Source organism: Cariama cristata, unplaced genomic scaffold (assembly GCF_000690535.1).
Source record: "Cariama cristata isolate BGI_N322 unplaced genomic scaffold, ASM69053v1 scaffold11547, whole genome shotgun sequence".
NCBI classification, from domain to species: Eukaryota; Metazoa; Chordata; class Aves; order Cariamiformes; family Cariamidae; genus Cariama; species Cariama cristata.
This window is the reverse complement of record NW_009628446.1, coordinates 1-12,350: the sequence shown is the minus strand read 5'-3', so window position 1 is coordinate 12,350 and position 12,350 is coordinate 1. Positions and strand designations below refer to the sequence as shown.

At 36.9% G+C, this 12,350-nt stretch overlaps 1 protein-coding gene across 1 annotated transcript in view; it reads right to left on the bottom strand.

Moving 5' to 3' along the window:
• GALC (galactosylceramidase) overlaps positions 1-11,077 on the bottom strand; it is a gene marked incomplete at its 5' end in the record, with an annotated part of 24,597 nt that extends 13,520 nt beyond the window's left edge. Inside the window, 2 exons of the mRNA XM_009704829.1 lie at positions 426-581; positions 10,950-11,077. Of these exons, the coding sequence (XP_009703131.1) occupies positions 426-581; positions 10,950-11,077 (284 nt within the window). The remainder of the gene's footprint in view (positions 1-425; positions 582-10,949) is intronic.
• Positions 11,078-12,350: the final 1,273 nt, after the last annotated feature.

Genomic DNA, 12,350 nt, shown 5'->3' with positions numbered 1-12,350 from the left:
ACTCTGTTTTCAATATAAAAGTCTAGATAACTCAATATTGGATATACGGACTTGGAACTATTCTACAATAACTTCTAAATACAATACATAGTTTATTGTTATATTCCTCCAATGTTTTTCATGTTGTTAGTTCTTCTTAAGAACATTCTCTTTTTAACAAATATCATCAAAGTCTCAAAGGCACCTAAGCCATTAGATACTGTGGAACAGTAACTCAAAAATGCATTAAAACTTGTGGGACTTCTACCCCAGAAAGAGGTAAGGACAGTGGACTTCATACCTTACTATATTTTAATTCAAACGGACAGTGGAGAGAGTTTCAGTTTACCTACTATCTTACCATAGCAGATAGATGTGTTATATAGTACTTTAAACAATTCTTACATATGAAGCTGTGCAAGCAAGCAACCGTGCACAACACTTACGAGGTCATGTTTCCATTCACGTAGTTTTGGTTCAGGATCCGAGCCCAGCAGCCTGCACCTACTTCATCATTGAAAGTACTGTAATCTTCTGAAGACCACAGTTTCTTCTTAGTTAATAAGGCATTTGGCACTGTTTTTGTTCCAGGATAGTGAGCCCTACACAGTATTTCAAAAAGAATGAGCACTTAGCACAAAAAGAAAAATCAAAGCCTGGAAGTACATACAGTAGCAATGATTCACCTCCTCCAAGTTGAAACCTAAAAACAAGCTTTCTTTGGAGTAATATTAACAGGATAGAAGAAAAAGGAACAAGAGCACACTATAATATTCCGTAGATTATTGTATTTGCATCAGTAGAAGATTTCTTCTGATACATGCCAGCATGTAAGTAAACCTACTTTTAAATACACAGTGTAATTTCTGCAGCTTGCTAAAGCAAAACTTCATCCTGAAATTGACCTTGAAGATTTTCATAACTGTAATGTGCTAAATAGAGAAAATACATGCTACCTTGTACTATCTTAAACAAAACTATAAATAATTATAAAATCAACAGTAAGATACAGTACTAGGCATTATTCTAAGAACTTAATTGCATGAGCATCTTAGGACCTAAACAAGAACTTGGCCAATTTTGCATACCTTTTAAATAAACTCAGGTTTCAAAAAGGCATGCTAGTTGGATTATAAAAGTTAAAGGTGTAAACTGAAAATAACTGAAACATATAATGAAAGCTATTTTTCTTTCCAAGATCTTCCTTAATATACGGAGAGACGCCTTCTCCCAAATGAAGACTACTGATTATACTCAATCACAACATGGATTCAGTGTGCTAAATTAGTCTGAAATAAAACCTTTCAAATCACTTGCAGAAAACAGGGTCATGATTTTCTCCTCACTTAGTATACACTCATTGAACACACTAAATATATACACTAAAATGAAATTATGAGCACTGGGAAGGAAGGCATAAATATTTCCTTTACTATTAGGCTGAAACTTGACAAATTGATACACTTGTGACAGGAAATACCATTTTTGCTAGGCTGACTGTTGGGTTTTGGTTTGGTTTTGGTTTTGTTTTTTTTTTTTTTTTCATTATTTTCCCCCTGCTGGACAATGGGCCATTTCACAGTGTTGTAGTCTTTCACACATAGCTTCACTAATGATAATATAACAGATAGTAGAGATTTTAGCTACATCCTTCTCTGCTGTACACATTACTGTATAGTTCCCCTTTGGCTTCGAAATACAAGTATTACCTGACTAGCGAGCAAAGGTTTTTTTAGTGGCAGAAAGTGTGTAGCTTGCAAAGGCAAGGCAACGAAGGAATAATTTGTCTTTCTACACTCCATATCCTGAAGAGCTGTTTCTTAAATCTCTGCCAAATACAAGACATCCTGTGCTACTCCACAGCCTCAACAACTAATACAAGGTGTGCAGCAAAGGACAGGAGATTAGCTGTGTCCAGAACAGCATACTCTGCTCCTTCAGTAGTAAAACCAATATTTTTGCTGCAGTGGAAATTAAAACTCCTACAAAGGAGTGACTATACTCCAATTACTCTCAGGAAATGGTTGGTCCAATCAAGGACCACTACTATTTAGAGAGACTCGAGTATCCTGATTAATGTTTCGGGAAAAACCACAGACTCCTAAACACCTAGCCTTCTTGCTGCCTGAAAAGATGAACTGGAGTAGAGTTTATGCATCATTCTTATAGATGTGATGCTTCAGCAGAAGCAGTGGGATTTTGGATTCTCTGCTCAAAATAACAGTCAGACACACTATAACAGAAGATCATTGCAAAGAGAGAGGAAAAGTGATCTATATCATGAAAGAGGGAAAAAGAATGGATCTTGGTGGAGAAAAGGTAATGACAGGAATAGTAGCAACAGAATTACAACAAAATCAACACATAAGTTTAAACCTGTTATCACTGCAAGAGAAAAATTTACCAACAGCTATTACTTCTGTGTTTGCATTCTTCAAACCACTATCACTTACTAAAAAAGTATTTTCATTGTTCCCTCCTTCTTTCAGTCTCTCTGGAACCAGCAGATGGTTGGTTCATCATCAGGGCCTCTAGCTGTTAGAGTGGTAACAAAGTATTTTTTAAATATTAACTATTATGAGATTAAGTGTGTTTTATACAGCAGATAATGAAGCAATATAACCCCAATGGGAAAAAATCCCCAGTTGCCTGTGTCGGGCAGCTAAGCTAAATCAGATATATTAACAAAGTAACATTAATTAAGGAAAGTTCTTCTACTTCTGGATTGCAAATGCTGCTTCGCATAATTGCCCACAGTGACTTCATTTGGATAACTTAGTTAAAAAGCAACCAAACAAAAAAAAAAAAACTTTGTGTTATTTTTTGTTTTGCATATAGCAGTGGCCCAAAGGGGAAAATCAGGCTAGAAATAGCAGGGTTTTCAACCATTCTTCTCTCATGCATCAGTAAAAGGCTGTAGAAATTCAATAAATCTTAAAAAAGATCAGCCTATATAATACCATCACTACAATGAAACTTTGCAGAAAAGTGCTACCTATGAAAACCTCAAAATCTAGTTCTCAAAAACATCTCTAGGAAACAGAAATCATCAGCTAACACCACTATCCTTCCTACTTCTCATTCTGTATCAGCACACAGGCCTAGGAGGGATTTGGGACAGCTTGAATTCCCACTATTACAGGCACTACGTCATGATTCCATCATGCAGTAATGTCACAACATTGTCATGTTTTTCTTAGGTTATTAACTTGGCCATAATTAGGTCTAACAAATTACTTTAAAAGGCTTGGTTTTCTGCAACACATTCAACCAAATCTGTGTTTAGAACAGATCTGGTTAAGAATACTGATGCTTCCAATCAAAAAGACTGAGTTGTCACCTGATGACATACTAAATTTATATTAGATGAAAATGAAAGGTGTTAATCCTAAACTCACTGACACTGTCTAAACACTTCCTATTTCTTTTCAGTTAACAGCAGGAAGGGTGCGGGACGGGATGGGGGATGACTTTCAGCACGTAGAGTCAGAACAGCTTGGTCTCTAAATGTAGAGCATGCAAAAATCTTAACTGGTTTAACTGTGTTACAAACAAGTACCACACCTAAAGTAGCAGTGGAATTTGCAAGCCCATCCTTGAAAAACATTGTTTTCAAGAGCTACAATGTAATTTAAATGTGTTCAAAGTAGGAGTAATACTTGTTTATAATTCATTATATTTCATTTCACTGGTAAAATTGATACAACTGTAATAGCTCTGAAAATCTCTTTGGAAATACCACATTATAAAGAGCTTTGGTGACCTGGGTCATCCCTATGTGGGTGAACATCTATTAATAGTTTTACAGTGCATCTTCAGGGTTCCCTCTAATTTTTAGCCATTACAGTATCTTGTAGATGAAGCCTGCATGCAAACAGTGCAAAATAAAACAACAGCAGCAACTTTAATCTCCCATCTAGCTTGTCTGATAAGAGCCCTCACAGATCACAAATTGCGTTACCAAGTCCAAAATTGATTTTACGTACATTCATGTAAAATCCTGGCTGTCTGAAATACTTTTTATAGTTTCAAATAAAAAAGCCAACAATTTTCTTTAAAAAGATACCATGAGGAGAGGTGCACCACTAAATGTCCAGTAGCCAACTGATTATCCATTACACAAGAGAGTATTTCCTCTCCCTGTTAAGACTGAATCAGAGCAGGGATGTAAAAAACTTACACTTGCAAAGAGTTAAGCAACTACTCCTTACTGAGATAGTGTAAAAACAGTTGAGCTCCAGGAATTGACTCAGGGTGCATACTTGTAGCTGCCAAAAACCAGAAAGGAAGCATGCCCACTATGTTGGGATCATGGTAATTACAGTGGATTTGCATCTGCTCAGAGTGAGTTCAGAATTGCTTTCACTTGTTGATCCACACATGATTGAAGATCCACTTGCAAAAATCTGTCAGGATACTTTTTGTTGTTCAGAATGGGGGGAGGGATTGATTTGGGAGGGGCACTGACTGCCTACCTGTATTTGGAGGGAAAGCTGCCATTTCTACACCTCCCATGGGTCAGATATATAAGGATGAATGAAAAAGACTCAAGTTGAAGCAAGGAACAGCCACATTTGAAGCACGCGATTGCATCAGGCAAGTTTATGAAACCAAATAATTAAAATTTAGAGCTACTATAAAAAGAAAAGTTAATGAGCAAGTCTTACACACATTTCCATTCAGCAGACAAGTCGGTAATCAATCTCAAATTTAGTCTACTGCTTTTGCAAAAATATTAGCATCATCTGGTGAAACCCAGCACTAGAAAAACAAGTGAGCTGGTTGCAGGCTTTCCAAATACAACCTTCCCATCAGAACAAAATGGGAACTAAGAAGCAAGACATTATTGTAACTAAAAAAGAATCATGGCCCCAGTTCATTTCTGGATCACACTCATTTCTGTAACAGACCAGTGGAAGTCAGTAATACAAGGCTGTATACAAAGCTGTAAAGCTAAAGCGCTTCTTGTGTACCAAATACAGGAACCAAAACAACTCTCAGAATAAACAGGGTTGTCCAAAAAACTTTCAATTCATCAAAAGTGCAACCACAGCCAATAGGAATCTTCCACATGACAGGAGACTCACAATTCAATTAAAGTGTTGAGGATGTCACCAGGGCAATGGCCCATGTGATTTGATGTGAATTAGCAAGGAAGATCAGAATATCAACCCTTTAATTGCAGGTAAGAGTATAGAGAGGGAAAGCTTTGGCTGTGCTAGTTACAAATAAGCAAGGTGAAGACAAACTATGAACAAACCACCCAGAAAGAAGAAAAAAAAGAGAGAACCCCCTACCCAATCACATCGACCACTCCACGAAGCTCAGAGTCAAGCAGCAAGACAAAGGAAATGGGCTCCCACAGTCTATCGCTGGCTATGATCCTCACCTGCTGTAGACCATGCTTATCCAATGTGTATCTCAATAGCTTTGAGGGGGGAAGAAAAAATAAGAAGAGATTTTCAAATTGTCAAAAATTTGTATTGGGAAAGGCAGCATCTTCTTCAGCACTATTCGAACACATTTCAAAACCAAGTCATGTTCCAATTCTTGTCTTTACAACTTGGACAACAATTGTTACACCAAACAAAATGTAATACATTGTCAAGCATAAAACGCCTTCAAAAAAGGACACCTTCTTCCTCTACCATGCCAAACCCCAAAGTACATGACAAGAGGAAAAATTAAAAACATTTAGTTCTTATTTTCTTACACAAAAAACTACAGATAAAGTTAAAGACAAAGCATATCATATTTCATGCAAGATACTCTATTTGCAGATCAGCCACTTAGACATTACAATGCTGAGGGCTAGGCTACAAGAACCACACAGCAGGCAAGGAAAACTGAATTATAACTTACAAACTTTGTGAAAGCACAGTAAATATTTAACTAAGAAAAGGAGTTGATTTCCCCTATTCTCCCTGCTAATCAACTATTTCAGTTTAACAGTGAAGCAATACAAATGAGATCAGCTCTTCCTAAACACAACCAACACAAGAAACGAGAACCTCAGACACATACACATCTTATTACTCAACTGTGTTTTAGTTCAAGTTTTAAAACTACAACCACTGTACACTTCCCTAGAGACATTTTAAGGCCTTGAAATTCAATGAAACAAATCTAAAATGTCACATAAGACCGAGTCTAACTATGCAGTTTCTTGAAGACTAGACGTTCCCTAAACAGGGTTTGTTCTACTTTCAAATTCAGGTAACATCAAATGTTAACTACCTTCAAATCATTCTGTATATTTCTACTATATATAATCTTTTCTAACACAGAACACTACTTGCAGGAAACAGTGCTGCAAGATTATTTTTTTTTTCCACAGATCAGAATCTGAACTAGCTTATGTGCAGTCTGCCAGTAGCCTGAAACGTCAGGATTTCCTGCCCCAAAGTCTTAAGACCTTTATCTGAACACCATGTTACTATTACTTCTGCATTGTATTTTCCTGTTACATGTCCCATTAGAATAAGGCAGTTTTCAGACTTAACATACACACAAAAGCTAACGTATTTAGCAATTAGGGGAGGTTCCTGATAACTAGGGAAAAATAGTTTTAATGCGCATCTTCAAGAAGGAGGATCTGAGAAACTACAAGCCCATCAATCTAGCCCCAGTCATCAGGAAGGTTACAGAGCAAGTGTTCCTGGAAGCGATTTCCAAGCACAAGAAGGATAGGAGGATGACTGAGAACAGCAGCATGGATTTACCAAGGGCAAATCATGCCTGACAAACACAACTGCTTTCTACGACAAGATGACTACCTGTTCGGGCAAGGCAAAAATCAGTGGATGTCATATACCTTGACTTTAGCACAGTCTCCCACCAAGGTGGACAGAAAAGTCCAACCAGGGTGCAGATTGCTAGCGATGTCCTCACAGGCTGCTGTTAGTGCCAATACTGTTTGATGTCTTTAATAAAACTTAGAAAGTCCACATTTCGCTTTGCTTGCACACGCAGTTTTTGCTTTGCCTATTAAACTGTTTTTATCTCAACCCACAAGTTTTCTCACTTTCACCGTTCTGATTCTCCCCCCATCCCATTGCAGGAGTGAACAAGTGGCTGTGCGGGGCTGAGCTGAGTACCGGGGTTAACCCATAACACCACTTATCTGCTGAAAAGGAGGGCTGTTATTTACTAGGGAACTAACAGACTGGAAAAAACAGGCTGACAGGAACCTCGCCAAGTTCAACAGATGCAAACATGAAGTCCTACATCTGGGACAGAATAACCCCTTGCAACAGTACAGACTGTGGACTGATGAAAAATTCAGTTAGGTATAAGAACTTAAAAGGGGGAAAAAAAAAAAAAAGGCAAAAAAAGCCTCAAACACATGAGTATGGTCAAACATGTGGAATAAGTTGCCCAAAGGGGTTGTGAAGATATTAAAGCCGAAGAAGCCTCAGCACCATGACCCAGCTGCACCTGCTTGATGCAGTGGGGTTCGACTAGATGATGTCCAGAAGTCCTGTACAAACCAAGTTAGTCAATAATTCTATCTAATTACAGATAAGAACCCCAGACACAAGACATTTAAAAAAAAAAAAAAAAAGACAAGGCTATCCTATCAGTAAAATCTATTGTTTCAAATTGAGACAAACATTATGTCTTAGGATCAGTTACATAAATCCAAAAGTAAGTTTCTAGCTTGTGCTTTGAACCATGTAATACAAAAATCCTGTTTAAAACAATGGCGTAAGCAGCATGGTCCAAAAGTATAAAATAAACCCAGAAGACAGTATTTTCTATAATTAATCTTTATTCTTCCACCAACTTAGCATAGTTAATTCATTTTCTCTCTAACAGCAAATGTTTTCTCCCTCAGAGACATCAAATATCAGTGAACTGAACTTGTTCTTCCTATTGAACTAAGAAAGTATTCCTGGATCATAAGACTAATGATTCCTCTAAAGTTGCAACTATATGAAAAATCAACAGAATAAGAACCCCTTACACAAAACCACAGTCGTTGACAAATAGCTCTTCAACACATCACCCATCTTCTTTGTTCATTAAGACTTACCACGATTTTTTTTTTTTTTTTAAATGACAGACACTAGGAGACAGAAAAATAAGAGCAACTGAAATGGTAGCAATCATTTCTGCTATTTGATCACTGTATTATAAAAGACTCATGCTACATCTACTAGAAATAAAATATGATTTGTTCTGTCTGGTAAATAAAAACTGATGAAGGCAGGTTTTTTTTCCACCACCCAAAATACAATTACTGTCCACTAATAATGACTTACAAGTCAAAGATAACTTAAATAATTGAGAACTATGGAAAAAAATTTCAATTTGTCCATTTCTAGATAAACATCAGAAAAAAAATATTGTGGAATATATTCAAGTCTAATTGTGTACTGGCATATAGGCCTTTAAGAAAGGACTTGCCAAATAGAGCTATGGCCTCTATAGGCTTTGTTAAACACAGCAAACAAAATCCACATCTATCAGAGAAGATGTAGTACTGAGCCATAATACATACCAGGAGAAAGGTAATATGAATATATACCATACAAACACAGAAATAGCACCTATCAAAATAACATAGAAAGACAGTAGGGAAGATGGTCTTGCAATCAAAATAAGGAAGCAAAACATAACACAGCTAACTATATTACAATTTTGTAAGTAATTTGATTTAGTAGCAGATAAGGGCTTTTTTCTTTTCTTCTTCTAACAAAATTCCTGTTTTCAATGGCAAGTGCTGCAACTCATTAGTATGAAATGATGGCAAGCAGTGTGTTCAGGAAGGCCACTCCTTCAACCAATGACACTGAAGCACACTGAATAACAGCTTGGCAGCCTTCATTCTAAGAAAATGTGAAGTCCTTAATCTTTCAAATCACAAGCCAGTAGACAGCAAATATGCAGGGGGAAAAAACAGACATAGAAACTTTACCTTAAATCTAGCTTAGATATGCTTCAAACAGGGATAAAGCTCCATGGGGAGCAATGGTATCAAGGTAAAAATTACCTGATGTGAAAAAGAAAGGAAAGGAAAAAAGAAAATGAAAGGAAACACAAAGAAAGGGAAAGGTCAGTTACTTTTTGTGGATGGATGCCAAAGCAATCATTTCAATTATCTTGATAATTTCTAAAGGAAACAATATAAATTTAATCCCAGGTTTCTATTCCAAAGTAGAAGAACTAAGAAAGAGTCACAGAGAGGCTTATACTTGAAAAGAGATTACAGAACAATGTACAGGAAAGGATTTCTGAGAAAACAATTTAAGACTATTTAGGAGACCAGATCGACTAGCAGATTTTGCAAATAACTAGACACAGTTATCTAAGAGACATACAGATACAGTGTACTTTTAGCAACTTTCTGAACTTGAGCATTTGAAGGTCAGATGCCTAAATACTTTTATCTTTGTCTAGGTTAGCAAGAACTGTTTGCTAGTTGGTGCCTTAAAGTCAGCATTGGCTGAGAAACATGGTGTTCTCATTTCTCTAATCTTCATTTCTTGACAGATAACAACAGTATTGCACAGGAAATATTCTGCTAACTCTTCATTTTTTGTGCTCAGCAGTGGTGGGGGAGTTGGGGAAAAATTCATATGACATTCAAAAAAAACCTCTGACAAAAAGAACTTACATCTTAAAGAACAACTAAAACATGTCCGTGGTCCTAAAGGCTACACACAAAAACAGGTACTTCTAGCCTTGATTCTGTCAAGTTCCCAAAGAAATAAGAACCACACACACTCAGTGCATTCATTCCGCAAGTGTCACTGGCATGGAAATCATAACTAAAACATTTCATAATGCACTGTAACTTGTTGAGGTGCAAGTCTTGCCTAACCTAAGAAGGTTATAAGTTTTTAAACCAAATTAGTTCCTCAATATAATTGGTATTTCTTAGACAGTCACTTCCAGGTGATCAGCATCTACAAGCTCAACACATATGAAAGCAGTTTCTTTATAAAATCCCTGCTTAACTGACTTGCTATAACCTTTGAACCATGCATTACTTTAAACAATTACGAGCACATCACTCCCCCTTACATATAGATGAGGATAAATGGTACGCTAGTGATCATAACCATGTTCTCATCACAGTAAGGTTAACAACAGAGGTAAGCAAGTTAAATGTAACACAAGTGAACAATTTATACACGTACAGGTCATTTCCACTGGGTACATGCTATAATTTTTAAAAACCTATTTATAGTTTTGAGAAATCAGAGATTACTGAGAAAGCAAGAGCAGCAGAATAAGTACCAAGCCAGCTGACAGAAACAAGGTAGTAAGAAAGCATATTGTGGAGCAAGAGTGCAGGCAAACAACCAAGTTGCCATTTGCTAGAACTACAAACAGTGGGCATTCCTAGCTGCTAAAACTGAGATGGTTGTATTAGTTTTAAAAAACAAACTTTGGATGCTTGTTTTCACTTCTACTTTACTGTGTGTGAACTTCTAACTTATCTGTTAACAGATATAAGCAACAAACAGAAACTCCTAGCTTTAGGACGTGGCCAGAAAAATCTCAAACAAAGGACATGTAACAGGGAATGCTGCAAGCATGGAAAGTCCCAGGGTGGTAAGTCCCATTGTAAAAGTCCAAGTTCACCTGAAATTAAAACAGATTGCAGACCAAGAATTCAGTCCTAAGGTCTTTCTGACTTTAAAGATGCATGTGCAGATTAGCTAGAAGTCTCCTGTCATTCGCTAGTGCTAAGATAAGAAGCCTAACACATAGCTCCTAACTGAACACTTCAAAAAAATGATGGAAGAGTGGTAAGGTTACCTTACACATGTACTAAACTGAAAGAAGAGAGGAAGCCAGAAGAGAGTAATCGGTCACCACGGTACATGATGATGAAAAAACTGGGAATGGCTAGGAAGCATGAAATAAAAATATCTGACTTCTCAAAATGGAGATTGAAGACTACATACAGAAATGAAGCAATAAGGAATGTGTAAAACTCCTCCCTCTCCCACACTTACCCGACTACCTCAACAGCATCATTAAGATAGGGATCAACTATCATCTCCATTGAAATGTTCCAATCTCCATCCGCAGCGATGATGCCAATGTTCCTTAGACCCAGTCTGTCCAAAGATTGTCGTAGTACCTTAGTAACAGATAACACCACTTAAAGTGCAGCCTTCATCAACCGAGCAACATGAAAATTTATGACTGAAAACAATTTAAGAACTGTAGGAGGAGTTGATGGAAGCATTTGTCTTCAGACCAAGAGGGATAAGAGAAGTTCTCACTTCTCAAAGGAAAGCCATAATGACAACTAAGACAAAGTTAATGACAAATATTTTTATCTTACAAGGGTTATCTATGACATTCAGATAGCCATTACATAAAAATGACCTCATCACTTGGATTACTTTTGACACCCCATGTGCATACATGTACTGCACTGGGACACTCTCAACATACTGACTGCATCCATTGCATGCATGTAATTCATTACATATGAGTAATGGGTTTATCAAAGTCAGTGACGTTAAGTTTATCTAAAAATGATGACTGGCTGGAATGTGGATGTGGACATACCTCCACAAGTGATCAGAAGTGAAAGTCAACCTCGCCCCAAAAAAGTTATATTGAGAAAAGAGGATTGAAGTTTTAAAATAGAAAAGACCTTGTAACCATACAGTTCTCTACAAGAACAGAAATATTTGCCAAATATCTGTCCTTTCCAAGCAAAGAGCACTTAAGCATTCTTTTCACAGGCTATTTTACTGAACAAAAAATATCCTTGATGTTCTATGTGTCTGACATTTAAGTTCACCCACTACTTGGCTCTCATGTCTCACTAATTTTCAGGAACATAATGCATAAAATTGCAATTGCGTATTTACAACAAAACTGAGGGCAGTCAACTTTGAATTCAAACATGCCAGCAGAAGAGAATTCCTACTCTGTCCTTCCAGCTTCTCCTTACTATTTCACTGTCAAAGATAATAAACCTCTCACATTTGCCTGTGGAACTTCCTAGACAAAATATACCCAGGCAAAATACACCCAGGCAAAATACACCCAGGCAAAATACACCCAGCTCTAACAATTAAGAATGAACCAGGCTTATACAGGGCTGGTATTATACAACCATGTTTCATCTGAATACTCAAGGAAAAAAAAAAAAATAAAAAAGTATTTTCAGCAGCTTCCACATATAGTTGCATCTGAAAAAGGACAGTCCACAGTCTAAAATCCTTTTTTCAATCTCAGATGTAAAGGAATCATGTACTATGTGCTGTACATATGCATGCATGTATGAGAAAGATTTTTCCAACCATTTGAAGATCAGTAGGCATGAATCCTTAAATACTTTCTTGTAATATCCCTCCAGCAATGTGAAGGAGAATAGAATCATAGAATCATAGAAT